This window comes from Carcharodon carcharias, chromosome 3 (genome assembly GCF_017639515.1).
Source record: "Carcharodon carcharias isolate sCarCar2 chromosome 3, sCarCar2.pri, whole genome shotgun sequence".
NCBI classification, from domain to species: Eukaryota; Metazoa; Chordata; class Chondrichthyes; order Lamniformes; family Lamnidae; genus Carcharodon; species Carcharodon carcharias.
In genome coordinates, this window is record NC_054469.1 from 15,603,510 (window position 1) to 15,620,640 (window position 17,131).

Sequence of the window (17,131 nt, forward strand, 5' to 3'; positions counted from 1 at the left end):
CAAGTGAGGGGTTTGGAGGAGGGAAACAATACATTGCCAGCTGCTTATAACAACACTGCAAATGCAATTTGTTTTAAAACAGTTTGTTAAATTGAAAAGCCTAGGCTAAAATCCATGGTCTAGAGTGCAAAATAAGACCAAGTTTAAAAGTGTGAAAGAGATGAGGTAAACTGAGACGATTATTAAGAAATGCCATATTTGGATTTTTACAAGAAAACGTATTGTATGCGGAAGAGGGTGCGGGGCCAAGAAGGGACCTGTTTGCCCTTGGTAGGTTAGTGTGTCAAGTATTTTGGTAAGCCCATGACATTGGGACAATAGGTTTTCCCTGTAACCTTTTGAAGGAGAGGAGGAGGAACTAATTGTGCATTGTTAGAATCAGACTTTTAGATGTGACCTTTCTACCCACAAGTGCAGGGGTGCACCTACCTGACAGCAGCCATTGCTGAGCTGGTTACACTGGCTCCAGCCCAGTAGGCAGCCAGATTCAGACCTATGTCCTTTGCTGAAAAAAAATTGCCTGCCTATATCATAATATCATCATTAGACTTTTAATGGCAGATTTTTATTGAATTCAAATTCCACCATCTGTCATGGTGGGATTCGAACCCAGTTCCCCAGAGCATTAACCTGTGTGTCTGGGTTACTAGTTGCCATTGCCTCCCCGGAATGAGCGAGAGAGAGGGAGAGAGAGAGAGAGTTTTTGTGTACGTGAATGAGTGCGTGAGTGACTGTCTGAGTGAGTCTGTGATTGAGTGAATCTGAGTGAGTGACTGTGTGAGTCTGCGGGTAAGAGCAAGAACGCTTAGATTATAATAATGTGGCACTGACATTTGCAGTGAGTTGCCTGTTTACCCAAGTCTTGTTCCTCTGCCTTCTACCAGGCCTGCGGCAGTGCTATCTCAAGGGGAGGGCTAGTCTCATTGCCACCTCATCCTGCACCATTTCTACTTTGCCAACCTTTAAACATGGCTTAGAATTAATATTCCCTGCAGCCCTGTTTGCACGAGTTACCGAACAGATTCTTCCAATGGTTATTAACGATAATCGATTAAGAGAGCAAACTTTGCTACTATTCAAAGGCTAAATGTTTTCTTTAACATTCAGCCTCAGCCTGCCATTACTATTGATCTCCCACATCTCTGCACTCTACTCTAACTAGTGTGGTTAATGTAAACAGAAAATTTAAAAGTGGTAGAAAATGTACTTCGATGAAACCTCCTGCTTTCTGTGAAGAAGCATGCCTTTCTTGGTATGAGGCATTGAGCAGTCGAGCCGATGGCACGTGTTTGTAAACAGAGAGCAGATTGAATTCGTTGTCTCTTGAGCATGGGTTGTAGACTTGAGAATCCTCATTTTACTACAGAGCTGAATATCTTCCTGGGCTCAGTTGGTTGTGCTTTTGTTTCTTTAGTCGGGAGGTCAGGTCCCATTCCAGAAGTTTTAGTTCTCAATCCAGGCTGACATTTCAATACATTTGTGTGTGAAAGCTGCGCTGTCTGAAGTGCCATCTTCTGGATGAAATGGAAAACCAAAGGCCCAACTTGCTGTCTGTTTCGCACAACATTAAACATGAATTTAAAGCAAAATTAATATCAAAGTAATAAATTGGTAACTCAAAGGAAGACAGTAATTAATAAAAATGACTTATAAAAAGTGTCAAGCAGCGGAGCGAACCAATAACAGCTGGAGAGACAGACTAACCCCAGGGAAGAGGTGGGGACCGGGTCTAAGCTAAGGAGTTGGATTTAATTAACATTGGCCTTGCATTCGCCTCTAGTGGCACTCACTCCTCACTAGCCTTGGCAGAATTCACAAGAATGTGGAGGTTGGAAGCAGTTAGTCTTTCAACTTAAGTTTTCTCCTTTCCTGGCCTGCTTTATGTATAGGTTTTTGGGAGGGAAGAGGAGGAGGGGAAGGGTGTATGTGTGTACTGCTCACTCCCAGTCTAAGCGTTTTTGCTCTTACCCACACACTCACACAGACTCTCACAGTTACTCACTCAGACTCTCTCAATCACAGACTCACTCACACAGTCGCTCACTCACTCATTCACATACACAAAAACTCTTTCTCTCTCTCTCTCATTCCGGGGAGGCAATGGCAACTAGTAACCCGGACACCCAGGTTAATGCTCTGGGGAACTGGGTTCGAATCCCACCATGGCAGATGGTGGAATCTGAATTCAATAAAAATCTGCAATTAAAAGTCTAATGATGACCATGAAACCATTGTCGATTGTTGTAAAAACCCATCTGGGTCACTCATGCCCATTAGGGAAGGAAATCTGCTGTCCTTACCTGGTCTGGCCTACATGTGACTCCAGACCCACAGCAATGTGGTTGACTCTTAATTCCCTCCGAACAAAACGAAAGCAATTAGGGATGGGCAATACATGCTGGCCTAGCTAGCTCGTTGGCTAGGCCAGCATGTATTGCCCATCCCTAATTGCTTTCGTTTTGTTTGGAGGGAATTAAGAGTCAACCACATTGCTGTGGGTCTGGAGTCACATGTAGGCCAGACCAGGTAAGGACAGCAGATTTCCCACATCTCATGAATGAATTAAAAAACACTCATGCACACACTCTCACAGACTTGCACCCAAAGACTCTTGCGTGCGTGCAGGCTTGCACACGCACATATTTACTCACTCACGCACATGCTTGGTTGCACGCACGCACACGCTCAGGCTCGCATAGACTCGCCGCAGGATTCCTAGCCTCTGACCTGCTCTTGTAGACACAATACTTTATATGGCTAGCCCAGTTCAGTTTCTGGTCGATGGTAACCCCCAGGATGTTGATAGTGGGGGATTCAGTGACAGGAATGTCATGGGGAGATGTTCAGGTTCTCTTGTTGGAGATAGTCATAGCCTGGCACTTGTGTGGCACGAATGTTACTTGCCACTTATCAGCTCAAGCTGATTCACCTTTTCACCCGTAACAGCAGCCAAGGTTTTATAAGGATGTGGAAATGACCCTGTTTATGGGTTTGAGGGTAGAGTATTGTTCGGTAGTAATTTTTATGTTCTCACTGATCTATATTGGCTCCCAGTCCAGCAACTCGTCGATTTTTAAAATTCTTGTCCATTTTCAAATCCCTCCGTGGGCTCACCTCCTTTATTTGTGACCTGTTCCAGCTGTATACTATCCTCTGAGATCCCTGCAAACCTCCGGTTCTGGCCTCAAATACATCTCTGATTTATCTTTCTTTGTTTCACCATTGGCAGCTTTGCCTTCAGCTGTCTGGACCCAAAGGAAATTCTCTCCCTAAACCTCTTAACCCCTCCTCCTCCTCCTTTTCTCTCACCTTCTTTGAAACATTCTTTAAAACCTCCATAGCTTTTTTGACCAAGCATTTGCACATCCAAATCTAATTATTTGCTTATGTGACTAGATGCCACATTTTGTTTGATAACACTTCTGTGAAGCGTCTTGGTACAATTTATCACATTAAAGGTGTTATGTACAGTAAATATAGGTTGGTGGTATCTTTTATTTCTGAGTTGGTGTTTTTTCTCCCTTTGAGCATGGACAAATGGTTTCTTTTAACCTCTTGGTTTCTCCTTGCCGATTCCTTGCATTACAGTGAAGTAGGCAAAATGTTCCCAGGACTGTCATGCCGTCACCAAAGTTCCTAGTTTATGGAACTCCTGGACTTCTCAGTCTGAGCTTCTTAATGCATTGTTTTGAAGGAAAGCTATCCAAGAAATAGGCGTCACACAACCTGACCAACAAATTGAATCTTGGGCCCTGATTTTTTTTTTTCCTCTGGGCTGGATATGGGTGGGTGGGTGTCTTCATGGCCTAGGTCTTAAAGAATTTAATGTCAGGACTTCATTTTAATTTTTTTTCACCATTGTTTTGGCCGGTAGCCAGCCAGATTGAAAAGCTGCCATGTGTTGGACAGGAAGGCCTGCGACACTAGGTATCAGCCCGGGAGTGGAGTGGAATGAAGAAGAGGGAGGGAGAGATCGCAGATTGGGAGAAAGGGTGAGAAATTATGGGTTTTGTGGCAGCACGATGGTGGTGGGAGCGAACATTGCATGTTTAAATAGTTTACAGGCAGCGGGGGATGCTGTGAGGGAACGGAGAAGCTGTGTGTTAGTGGGGTGTGAGATAGTTGGTGAATTGCAGAGAGGTATATGCAGGTTAGCTTGATGAGGGGGAGGGGGCAGCTGCACTCCTTCTCCTGGCCCCACAAATCCTGGAAAGGCACTTATCTGTTCTATTCATACGTGTCTATTCACGCCTCCCTTTGGTTGCTGGAATTCCTGAGCTCTGGGGAACCTGGCCTGCCGCCATTAGATCTAAATTTAAACCTGAGGCATCAAACTCACATCTTGAGCAGGTTATTCTTCCCCCAATCAACCTCTATTAAAAAGGAATTGGGTGCATTGGAGGTGTGTTGAATCATGTTTCAGACATTCTGAAATTTTAACCTACCTCAGCCATGTCTCTCCTGTCTGCTGTGGGTGTTAAGATTCATCAGTTAGAATTTGGGTTATTAATATGAAAATATGCCTTTTTGTACATATATGGAAGACCAGATCTGACAAAGTACTGTACGTGGTAATTGCTCTGTGAAACCTGCTGCCAGCTATCAATGTACAATGGAGAGACATGGTACAAAAACTAAAAACACAGAATGCAAGAAAAGCTATTGCACTGCATGACTCTCTAATCAGGGGCTATTCATCAAGTTGCACACCAGTGAATTTGTTAAGCCATTTAGTTTCTGTTGCTTTTGATTTGTACACTGTGACACTGGCACGGCAGCTAAGCACAAGTTGTTTGATTATAGTGATTATGTCAAGCGTAAAACAAAACAGTTACTTGAAATCAGATAAATATCCGAAGAAGAGCATTTTTTTATTCATTGAATGCAGAAGTTGCTGCCTGGGCCAGCATTTATTGCCCATTCTTAATTGCCCTTGTTCAGAGGGCATTTTTAAGAGTCTACCACCACTGGTCCAAAGGGGTACCTTTGCCCCAATGGCTCACTGCACAGAGTCACCAACCTTTAGCTGCCTTCTTGGATCTTCCGGGCTTCTTCTTAGCCCTCTTCAATTACTAGAGCTTCTCCCAAGCCCATTTCACTCTGCTCCCTGGAGCCCTTTTCTCTAATTGCAGCCTGTTTTTCTGCCCCTCTCTTTTTCTTGACTTAACTTGGACCGGTTTCTATCCCCTGTCTTTATCCCTTACCTGGGACTCTTCCTCTTGGGATCTCTCCCTGCCTCCTTTCCCTTGTTCCCTGTCTGGGGCACTTGTTGGCATGGTCACCTGACCTGAGTTTTCATGCCCTTCTGCACAAATGCACTGAGCCTGACCTCGACTCAAAAGACTGTAAAGGATGTAGAACTGCACACATGAAGCCCACTGCTGGCCTGTGCATGAGCAGGAGGTCCGAGGTTTATTGGGACTTGGAGTTCCGACCTCCAAGCTCAAGACTAAGGTAAGTTGGGTTTTGTAACAAGAGTCATAATGGACTCAATGTTAACTCCGTTTCTCTCTCCACATGTATTGCCAGAACTGGTGAGTTACATAGAAACATAGAAAATAGGAGCAGGAGTAGGGCATTTGGCCCTTCGAGCCTGCTCCACCATTCATTATGATCATGGCTGATCATCCTACTCAGTAGCCTGCTCCCGCTTTCTCCCCATATCCTTTGGCCCCTTTCATCCCAAGAGCTATATCTAACTCCTTCTTGAAAACATACAATGTTTTGGCCTCAACTACTTTCTGTGGTAGCGAATTCCACAGGCTCACTACACTCTGGGTGAAGAAATTTCTCCTCATCTCAGTCCTAAATGTTCTACCCCGTATCCTCAGACTGTGACCCCTGGTTCTGGACTCCCCCACTATCGGGAACATCCTTCCTGCATCTACCCTGTCTAGTCCTGTTGGAATTTTATAGATTTCTATGAAATCCCCCCTCATTCTTCTGAGCTCCAGCGAATATAATCCTAAACGACTCAATCTCTCTTCGTATGTCAGGCCCGCCATCCCAGGAATCAGTCAGGTAAACCTTCGCTGCACCCCCTCTGTAGCAAGAACATCCTTCCTCAGATAAGGAGACCAAAACTGCACACAATATTCCAGGTGTGGTCTCACCAAGGCCCTGTATAATTGCAGCAAGACATCTCTGCTCCTGTACCTGAATCCTCTGACAATGGAGGCCAACATACCATTTGCCTTCTTTACCGCCTGCTGCACCTGCCTGCTTACCTTCAGCGACTGGTGTACGAGGACACCCAGGTCTCGTTGCACATTCCCCTCTCTCAATTTATAGCCATTCAGATAATAATCTGCCTTTCTGTTTTTGCTACCAAAGTGGATAGCCTCACATTTACCCACATTATACTGCATCTGCCATGCATTTGCCCACTCATTCAGCTTGTCCAAATCACACTGAAGCATCTGTGCATCCTCCTCACATCTCACCCTCCCACCCAGCTTTGTGTCATCTGCAAATTTGGAGATATTACATTCGGTTCCCTCACCTATATCATTAATATATATTGTGAATGGCTGGGGTCCCAGCACCGATCCCTGTGGTACCCCACTAGTCACTGCCTGCCATTCGGAAAAAGACCCATTTATTTCTACTCTTTGTTTCCTGTCTGCCAACCAGTTTTCTATCCATCTCAATACATTACCCCCAATCCCATGCGCTTTAATTTTACACGCTAATCTCTTATGTGGGACTTTGTTGAAAGCCTTCTGAAAGTCCAAATAAACCACATCCAGTGGCTCCCCCTCATCAACTCTACTAGTTACATTCTCTCAAAATTCCAGTAGATTTGTCAAGCATGATTTCCCTTTCATAAATCCATGCTGACTCTGTCCGATTCTGCCACTGTTTTCCAAGTGCTCAGCTATTAAATCTTTTATAATGGACTCTAGAATTTTCCCCACTACCAACGTCTGGCTGACTGGTCTATTATTCCCTGTTTTCTCTCTACCTCCCTTTTTAAATAGCTTTCCTAGCACTTTCAGTTTTCATTTCAGATTTCCAGCATTCATAGCATCTTGCTTTTATTTCAGATCATTACCAACATGATGCATTCCTGCATTAGAGCAACCAGATAAAGGAGCAGGTGGCAGCTACCTGTCTGTGTAGCAACAGCCCTACCTAACACAGTTTATTATAAGACATCTCGAGAGTTATTACATTTCCACGTGTACCCACCGGGCTATTGAAATAAATGAGTGAGAGTGGCATAGCCTGTTTTATAGAGTTTATATATTTATACCAGTTTTGTTCCCCCTCTGCACTGAGCTACATGATCTCAGCCAACGTGTTTGCAAAGCAGGCTGCCGTTCATCTTGATGCTTATCAGATAGGGAGGTACAAATCTGCCAGTGTTCCTCCACTTTCATGCATTGACTTTCATGCTGAAATTGCCACTGCACACAGATTGTGTTCGACTGCGATGGTCCCTGAAGTTGGGCAGCCTCCTGGCAGTTCCCTTCCATATTCGCACGTGCATAATGGGCATATGAACATGTTAATAACACTTTGTGTGGGGGGAATGTTGCTTGGAATGGGTTTAGTGCTGTGAAAAATGAACCTGCATGAGGGTTTAGCTAACAGTAATATGTTGTGCTTTACACCGGCACATTAACACATTGGATAATCCTGGCTATCTTCACATAGAATAACATCTTATTTTTGCTTTCCAGAAAGCCCTCAATGTGTTCTCCCGAAAGTCAACTGATAGAACGACTGCAGATAGGTACTGCTTGTAAATCTTCTGAACCTCCTGTAGATCTGAAGCTACCTTTCACCATATTTTGAAACATTGTTTTAAATAATGTTAAAAGGTTTAGGACAGGCTTGTCCAACGTTTGCGCGTAAAGAGCCACATTTTAATTTTTTTTTCTCACTCAAGGGATGCATGAGCTAATTTTGGAAAGATCAGATTTGGCACAACACTAAGTATGAACTTCGAAAAAAAAAGTTGAGCTATGAAGAAAATAAACAACTCACTGAACCAAAAAAAAGTCAAAGAAATGAATTGGTAATTAAAAAAAAAAAGAGAAATTAATAAAGATGGCCATTAAAATGTGTGTGTGTCTGACTCACGCCCAGGCTCGGACTTCTCATTCACACTCACCCCCAAGCACAGTCTCTCACACATACTGTATGTGGGTTGCATGAGAGTGAGTGAGAACCCTGAGACTGGGAATGAGCCAGACGCATTCACGAACCCTCGCTCTCCTCCCTCCCTCCCTCCCATTCTCTCTTCCCCCTCTGTCTCATTCCACTCTCTCTCTCTTCCCTTCTCTCCCTTCCTCCTTTCGTTCCCTTCCCCCCTCTCGCTCCCTTTCCCCCTTCTCATTCCCTTTCCCCCCCTCGCTCCCTTCTCCTCCTTGCTCCCTTCCCCTCCCCTCACTCCCTACCCCCCTTTCTCCCTACCCCCCTTTCTCCCTACCCCCCTTTCTCCCTACCCCCTTTCTCCCTACTCCCTTTCTCCCTACCCCCCTTTCTCCCTACCCCCCTCGCTCCCTACCCTCCTCGCTCCCTACCCTCCTCGCTCCCTACCCCCCTCGCTCCCTACCCCCCTCGCTCCCTACCCCCCTCGCTCCCTACCCCCCTCGTTCCCATCTCCCCTCGCTCCCATCTCCCCTCGCTCCCATCTCCCCTCACTCCCTTCCACCGCCCCTCGCTCCCTTCCACCCCCCTCACTCCCTTCCACCCCCCCTCGCTCCCTTCCCCCGCTCTTGTTCTTCCCTCATTATAGGCTGACTATCAGCAGCAAATGGGGGAGAGGAACAGCCTGTGATTGGAGGAGCAGCTCTTTGCTGAATCTTGCACTTCACTTACCTGTATTTTGAACTCTGGCTCTGCGAGTAGGATAGCGAGGTAGGGTGGGCAAGATTGTGACCCACACGTTGTATGTTGGACAAGCCTTGTTTAAGAAGTAGGTATTCTGCAATTCTCCACTACTAAGTGACATGGTCTGGGTTGTGTCTTTGATTCCTGTGTGAAGACTTACACAATAAATTCTTGAAAATTAATCAGAGCAAGGCACTGCTACTAATGAGAAGAGCAGTGGCCCTATCTTTCCTGGTATAGCTTTTGTTGTAGTTACACTGACCCAGGCCCTAGGGACAAGATACATACTTGTTTTGTGCTCTGTTTGGGAGTTTGGGAAGCTGCCACATGCAGTCGTGAATGGTGGTGGACAATTAAACAACTCACTGGAGGAGGAGGCTCCACAAATATCCCCATCTTCAATGATGGAGGAGTCCATCACATCAGTGCAAAAGATAAGGCTGAAGCATTTGCTACAATCTTCAGCTGGAAGTGGATGATCCACCTTGGCCTCCTCCAGAGGTCCCCAGCATCGCAGACACCAGTCTTCAGCCAGTTTAATTCACTCCACATGATATCAAGAAACAGCTGAAGGCACTGGATACTGCAAAGGCTGTGGGCCCTGACAATATTCTGGCGATAGTACTGAAGACTTGTGCTGCAGAATTTGTTGCGCCCCTAGCCAAGCTGTTCCAATACAGCTACAACACTGGCATCTACCTGGCTATGTGGAAAATTGCCCAGATATGTCCTGTACACAAAAAGCAGGACAAATCCAACCCGGCCAATTACCGCCCCATCAATCTACTCTCCATCATCAGTAAAGTAATGGAAGGGGTCATCAACACTGCTGTCAAATGGCACTTGCTTAGCAATAACCTGCTCACTGATGCCCAGTTTGGGTTCTGCTAGGGCCACTCAGCTCTTGTCTTCATTAAAGCCTTGGTTCGAACATGGACAAAAGGGCTGAACTCCCGAGCTGAGGTGAGGTGAGAGTAATTGGCCTTGACATCAAGGCAGCATTTGACTGAGTGTGACATCAAGGAGCCTGAGCAAAACTGGATTAAATGGGAATCAGGGGGAAAACTCTCCACTGGCTGGAGTCATACCTGGTTCAAAGGAAGATGGTTGTGTTGTAGGAGGTTGGTCATCTCAACTCCAGGACATCACTGCAGGAGTTCCTCAGGGTAGTGTCCTCGGACCAACCATCTTCAGCTGCTTCATCAATGACCTTCCTTCCATCATGAGGCCAGAAGTGGGGATGTTTGGCACCATTCACGACTTCTCAAATACTGATGCAGTCCATGTTCAAATGTAGCAAGACCTGGACAACATCGAGGCTTGGGCTGACAAGTGGCAGGTAACACTCAACGCCATGCAAGTGCCAGGCAATGATCATCTCCAATAAGAGAGAATCCAACCATTGTCCCATGATGTTCAGTGGCATTACCATCATTGAATTCCCCCTGATCAACATCCTGGGAGCAACCATTGACCAGAAACTGAACTGGACTAGCCATATAAATACTGTGGCTACAAGAGCAGGTCAGAGGCTAGGAATCATGTAATGAGTAACTCACCACCTGACTCCCCAAAGCTTGTCCACCATCTACATGGCACAAGTCAGGAGTGTGATGGAATACTCCCCACTTGCCTGGATGAGTGCAGCTCCCACAACACTCAAGAAGCTTGACACCATACAGGATAAAGCAGCCCGTTGGATTGGCACCACATCCACAAGTTGCACCTGCATGCTTACCTTCAGCGACTGGTGTACCAGTGTATGAGGACACCCAGGTTTCGTTGCCCTCTCTCAATTTATAGCCATTCAGATAATCTACCTTTCTGTTTTTGCTGCCAAAGTGGATAACCTCACATTATACTGCATCTGCCATGCATTTGTCCACTCACTTAGCTTGTCCAAATCACACTGAAGCATCTCTGCATCCTCCTCACAGCTCACCCTCCCACCCAGCTTTGTGTTATCTGCAAATTTGGAGATATTACATTTAATTCCCTCTTCTAAATCATTAATATATATTGTGAATAACTGGGGTCCTAGCACCGATCCCTGCGATACCCCACTAGTTACTGGTTGCCATTCAGAAAAAGACCCGTTTATTCCTACTTTTTGTTTCCTGTCTGCCAACCTGTTTTCTATCCATCTCAATACACTACCCCCAATCCCATGCGCTTCAATTTTACATGCCAATCTCTTACGTGAGACTTTGTTGAAAGTCTTCTGAAAGTCCAAATAAACCACATCCAGTGGCTCCACCTCATCAACTCTACTAGTTACATCCTTGAAAAATTCCAGCCGATTTGTCAAGCATGATTTTCCTTTCATAAATCCATGCTGACTCTGTCCGATTCTGCCACTGTTTTCCAAGTGCTCAGCTATTAAATCTTTTATAATGGACCCTAGAATTTTCCCCACTACTGACGTCAGGCTGACTGGTCTATAATTCCCAGTTTTCTCCCTGCCTCCCTTTTTAAATAGCGGGGTTACATCAGCTACCCTCCAATCTGTAGGAACTATTCCAGAGTCTACAGAATCTCAGAAGATGACCACCAATGTATCCACTATTTCTAGGGCCACTTCCTTAAGTACTCTGGGATGTAGATTATCAGGCCCCGGGGATTTATCGGTCTTCAATCCCATCAATTTCCCCAACACCATTTCCCTACGAATACTGATTTCTTTGAGTTCCTCCCTCTCACTAAACCCTGTGTTCCCCAATATTTCTGGTATGTTATTGGTGTCCTCCTTTGTGAAGACAGAACCAAAGTATGTACTTAGTTGGTCAGCCATTTCTTTGTTCCCTATTATAAGTTCCCCTGTTTCTGACTGTAAGGGACCGACATTTGTCTTCACCAATCTTTGTCTCTTCACATACCTATAGAAACTTTTACAGTCAGTTTTTATGTTCCCTGCAAGCTTACTCTTGTACTCTATTTTCCCCTTCTTAATCAATCCCTTGGTCCTCCTTTGCTGAATTCTAAAGTGCTCCCAATCCCAGTCTGTTGTTTTTTCTGGCCAATTTGTATGCCTCTCCCTTGCACCTAATATTATCTCTAATTTCCCTTTTAAGCCATGGTTTAGCCACCTTTCCTACTTTACTTTTGCGCCAGACAGGAATAAACAATTGTTGCAGTTCATCCATGCGCTCTTTGAATGTTTGCCATTGCCTATCCACCTATCAAACGTTAAGTAACGTTTCCCAATCCGTCATAGCTTACTCGCGCCTCAAACCATCATAGTTTCCTTTATTAAGATTCAGGACCCAAGTCTCAGAATCAATTACATCACTCTCCATCTTGATGAAGAATTCTATCATATTATGGTCACTCATCCCCAAGGGGCCTTGCCTACGTCTTATGGTCTGTGGATATGCATTCCAAGGTGTCTCCCTTCCTCAACCCCTCTCAATATCTTCCCGTTTATTGAGTATTCCTTTGGTTTGTTTGCCCTTCCCAGGTGCATTACCTCACAAATTTCTGGGTTGAATTCCATTTGCCACTTTTCTGCCCAATCAACCAAACCATTGATATCATCCTGGAGACAACAGCTAGCCTCTTCACTATCAACTATATGGCTAATTTTTGTGTCATCTGCCGATTTCACAATCATAACTCCCACATTTATGTCCAAACCATTAATATACACAACAAACAGCAGGAGCCCCAACACTGAGCCCTGTGGAACACCACTGGAAACCGCTTTCCATTTGGAAAAACATCCATTGAGCAACACCCTTTGTTTCCTGTTGCTGAGCCAATTTTGGATCCAATTTGCCACCTTGCCCTGTATCCCATGGGATCTCACTTTTCTGACTAGTCTGCCATGTGGGACCTTGTCAAATGCCTTACTAAAATCCATGTAGACAACATAAAATGCACTACCCTCATCAATCCTCCTTGTTACTCCCCTAAAAAATTCTATTGCGTTAGTAAGACATGAACTTACCCCTAACAAAACCATGCTAACTGCCCCTGATCACCCCATGCCTTTCTAAATGACAGTTTATCCTGTGTATCAGAATTGATTCCAATAATTTGGCCAGCACAGAAGTCAGGCTGACTGGTCTATAATTTTCTGGCCTATTCCTTGCACCCTTTTTAAATAATGGTACAACATTTGCAGACCTCCAATTCTTTGGTACCTCGTCTGTATCTAGTGAGGATTGGAAAATGATCTTCAGAGCATCCGCTATTTCGTCCTTGGCTTCCTTTGACAGCCTGGGCTAGAGTTACAAATTACACACCTGTTTGCGATCCTCCTCTGTATTGGCTACTCTCCCAATTTGGTGTTATCTGCACATTTTTAAATTGCACTTCAAGTTCCTTGGTACAAATCGTTTATGTAAATGGTGAATAGTGGTTCTAACACTGTTATGAAACTATAATAATTTTCATAATATTCTTATGGTTTATTGTAAAATAGGTTTATAGGGTGAGTATGAATGATTCTGTCTGTGTGTGATTTAATTGAGTTGGAGTCAGCTAGACTGCAAGCTTGAAATTATCAGCCAATTCAATTCACCCTACGTGACATCAAGAACGGCTGAAGGCACTGGATACTGCAAAGGTTATGGGCCCTGACAACATTCCAGCGAAAGTACTGAAGACTTGTGCTCCAGAACTTGCCACACCCCTAGCCAAGCTGTTCCAGTACAGCTACAACACTGGCATCTACCTGGCCAGGGATGACCTATACATAAAAAGCAGGACAAATCCAAGCTGGCCAATTACCGCCCCAGTAGTCTACTCTTGATCATCAGTAAAGTATTGGAAGGGTTCATCAACGGTGCAATCAAGCAACACTTGCTTAGCAATAAGCAATAATTGGGGGGAGGCTATGGCGTAGTGGTATTGTTGCTGGACCAGTAATGCAGAGATCTAGGGTAATACTCTGAGGACCTGGGTTCAAATCCTGCCATGGCAGATGGTGGAACTTGAATTCAATAAAAATCTGGAGTTAAAAGTCTAATGATGACCATGGAACCATTGTCAATCATTGTAAAAACCCATCAGGTTCACTATTGCCCTTTAGGGAAGGAAATCTGTCATCATTATCTGGTTTGGCCTGCATGTGACTCCAGATCCACAGCTCTTAAATGCCCTCCGAAATGGCCGAGTGGCCGAACAAGCCACTCAGTTGTAACAAACCGCTACAAAGTCACAAAAAAGGAATGAAACTGGACGGACCACCCGACCTCGACATAGGCACCGGAGACAACAATGGCTATCTCAGCCTTGTCGACCCTGCAAAGTCCTCCGTACCAACATCTGGGATGCCAAAATTGGGAGAGCTGCCTCACAGACTAATCGAGCAACAGCCTGACATAGTCATCCTCACAGAATTATACCTTGCAGAAAATGTCCCAGACACCACCATCACCATCCCTGGATAGGTCCTGTCCCACTGGTAGGACAGGCCCAGCAGAGGTAGCGACACAGTGGTATACAGTCGGGAGGGAGTTGCCCTGGGAGTCCTCAACATCGACTCCGGATCCCATGAAGTATCATGGCATGGACAAGGAAACCTTCTACTGATTACCATGGACTGCCCTCCCTCAGCTAATGAATCAGTACTCCTCCATGTTGAACATCAATTGGAGGAAGTACTAAGGGTGCAGAATGTACTCTGGGTGGGGAACTTCAATGTCCATAACCAAGGGTGGCTCGGTAGCACAACTATTGACTGAGCTGGTCAAGAACTAAATGACATAGCTGCTAGACTGGGTCTGTGGCAGGTGGTGAGGGAGAAACATATTTGACCACACCCTCACCAACCTGCCTGCTGCAGATGCATCTGTCCACCACAGTATTGGTAAGACTGACCACTGCACAGCCGTTGTGGAGACGAAGCCCTGCCTACACATTGAGGACACCCTTCATCGTGTTGTGTGGCATTACTACCATGCAGGATTTTGAACAGATCTAGCAACACAAGACTGGGCATCCATGAGGCGCTGTGGGCCATTGGCAGCAGCAGAATTGTACTTGAACACAATCTGTAACCTCATGGCCTGGCATATCCCCACTCTACCATTACCATCAAGCCAGGAGATCAGCCCTGGGTCAATGAAGAGAGCAGCAGGGCATGCCAGGAACAACATGAGGCATAGCTAAAAATGAGGTGTCAACCTGATGAAGCTATAACACAGGACTACTTGTGTGCCAAGCAGCATAAGTAGCAGCAAATGATAGACAGAGCTAAGCAATCCCACAACCAACAGATCAGACCTTCTAGATGGTAGTGGTCGTGGGTTTGGAAGCTGTTGTTGAAGTTTCCTTGGTGAATTCCTGCAGTGCATCTTGTAGATGGTACACACTGCTGCTACTGTGTGTCAGTGGTGGGGGGAGTGAATGTTTGTGGATGTGGTGCCAATCAAAGGTGCTGCATTGTCCTGGGCAGTGTCAAGCTTCTTGAGTGTTATGAAAGCTGCACTCATCTAGGTGCGTGGGGAGTATTCCATCACTCCTGGCTAGTGCCTTGTAGATGGCACATCACATCCAGTCGTGAATGGTGGTAGACAATTAAACACTCACTGGAGGAGGAGGCTCCACAAATATCCCCATCTTCAATGATGGAGGAGCCAGCACATCAATGCAAAAGATAAGGCTGAGACATTTCTGGCTGAAGGTTGTAGCAAGTGCCGAGTGGTTGATCCATCTCGGCCTCCTCCGGAGGTCCTCAGCATCACAGATGCCATCTTCAGCCAATTCATTTCACTCCATGTGATATCAGGCAACGGTTGAAGGCATCGGGTACTGCAAAGGCTATGGGCCCTGACAAGGTTCGGGCAATAGTACTGAAAAATTGTGTTTCAGAATTTACCACGCACATAGCCAAGCTGTTCCAGTACAGCTACAACACTGACATCTAACCGGCTATGTGGAAAATTGGCCAGGTATGCTCTGTATACAAAAAGCAAGACAAATCCAATCCAGCAAATTACCACCCCAGCAGTCATCAACAGTGCTATCAAGCGGCAATAGCTTAGCAAAATAACCTGCTCATTGACGCCCAGTTTGGGGTCTGCCAAGGCCACTCTGCTCTTGACCTCATTACAGCCTTGGTTCAAACATGGAGAAAAGCCCTGAAACCCTGAGGTGAGGTGAGAGTGACTGGCCTTGACATCAAGGCAGCATTTGACCGAGTATGGCATCAAGGAGCCCTAGCAAAACTGGAGTCAATGGGAATCGGGGGAAAACTCTCTGCTGGTTGAAGCCATACCTAGCACAAAGGAAGTTGGTTGTAGTTGTTGGAGGTCAGTCATCTCAGCTCCAGAACATCACTGCAGAAGTTTCTTCAGGACAGTCTCCTCGGCCCGACTACCTTCAGCTACTTCATCAATGACCTTCCATTGACCAGAAACTGAACTGGATTTTCAATATAAATTCTGTGGCTACAAGAGCAGGTCAGAGGTTAGGAATCCTGTGACGAGTAACTCACCTCCTCACTGTCCACCATCTACAAGGCACTAGCCAGGAGTGATGGAATACTCCCCACTTGCCTAGATGAGTGCAGCTTTCATAACACTCAAGAAGCTTGACACCGCCCTTTGATTGGCACCACATCCACAAACATTCACTCCCCCCACCACTGACACACAGTAGCAGCAGTGTGTACCATCTACAAGATGCACTGCAGGAATTCACCAAGGAAACTTCAACAACACCTTCCAAACCCACAACCACTACCATCTAGAAGGTCAAGGGCAGCGGATATATGGGAACATCACCTCTTGGAAGTTCCCCTGCAAGTCACTCACCATGCTGACTTGGAAATATATCGCCGTTCCTTCACTGTTGCTGGGTCAAAATCCTGGAACTCACTTCCTAACAGCACTGTGGGTGTACCTACACCACATGGGATGCAACAGTTCTAGAAGGTAGCTCACCACCACCTCCTCAAGGCAACTAGGGATTGGCAATTAATGCTGGCCCAGCCAGCGAAGCCCACATCCCGTGAATGAGTAAAAAAAAAATGAGTTGGGTTTAGAAGAGTAGTTGTAATGCTATTGAGTAAACATGGATGAGGCCTTAGCATATAAACTGTGAAGGAAATTTGCATTTTTAGATAAGTGAAGGAGTTGTTTGGATTTCCAAGGGATGGTAGGGTGTTTACAACTGGTAAGATAAGCAAGGCCAAGTCATGTGTTTATTTTTCCCAAAAGGAACGAGGTCATATTGGCAAAATGAAAGATTTTTATATTATGGGAAAAGTAAATTTTATAAAGACATATGGAACAATGGAATGCACAGGTTAAGGAGAAAGAAACATATATAAAGAAGAACGAAA

The 17,131-nt window shown here is 45.4% G+C and overlaps 1 protein-coding gene across 4 annotated transcripts in view; it reads left to right on the plus strand.

Annotated features, from left to right (window-relative positions):
- The window catches only part of mindy4 (MINDY lysine 48 deubiquitinase 4), a 194,384-nt gene that overhangs the window by 51,969 nt on the left and 125,284 nt on the right, over positions 1-17,131 (plus strand). For all 4 annotated transcript variants that reach the window (XR_005942690.1, XM_041185172.1, XM_041185170.1 and 1 more), the window contains exon 6: positions 7,686-7,738. Coding sequence is in view for 3 of the 4 variants with exons in the window: in XM_041185172.1 (XP_041041106.1) it covers positions 7,686-7,738 (53 nt within the window). In the remaining variant the exon portion in view is untranslated. The remainder of the gene's footprint in view (positions 1-7,685; positions 7,739-17,131) is intronic.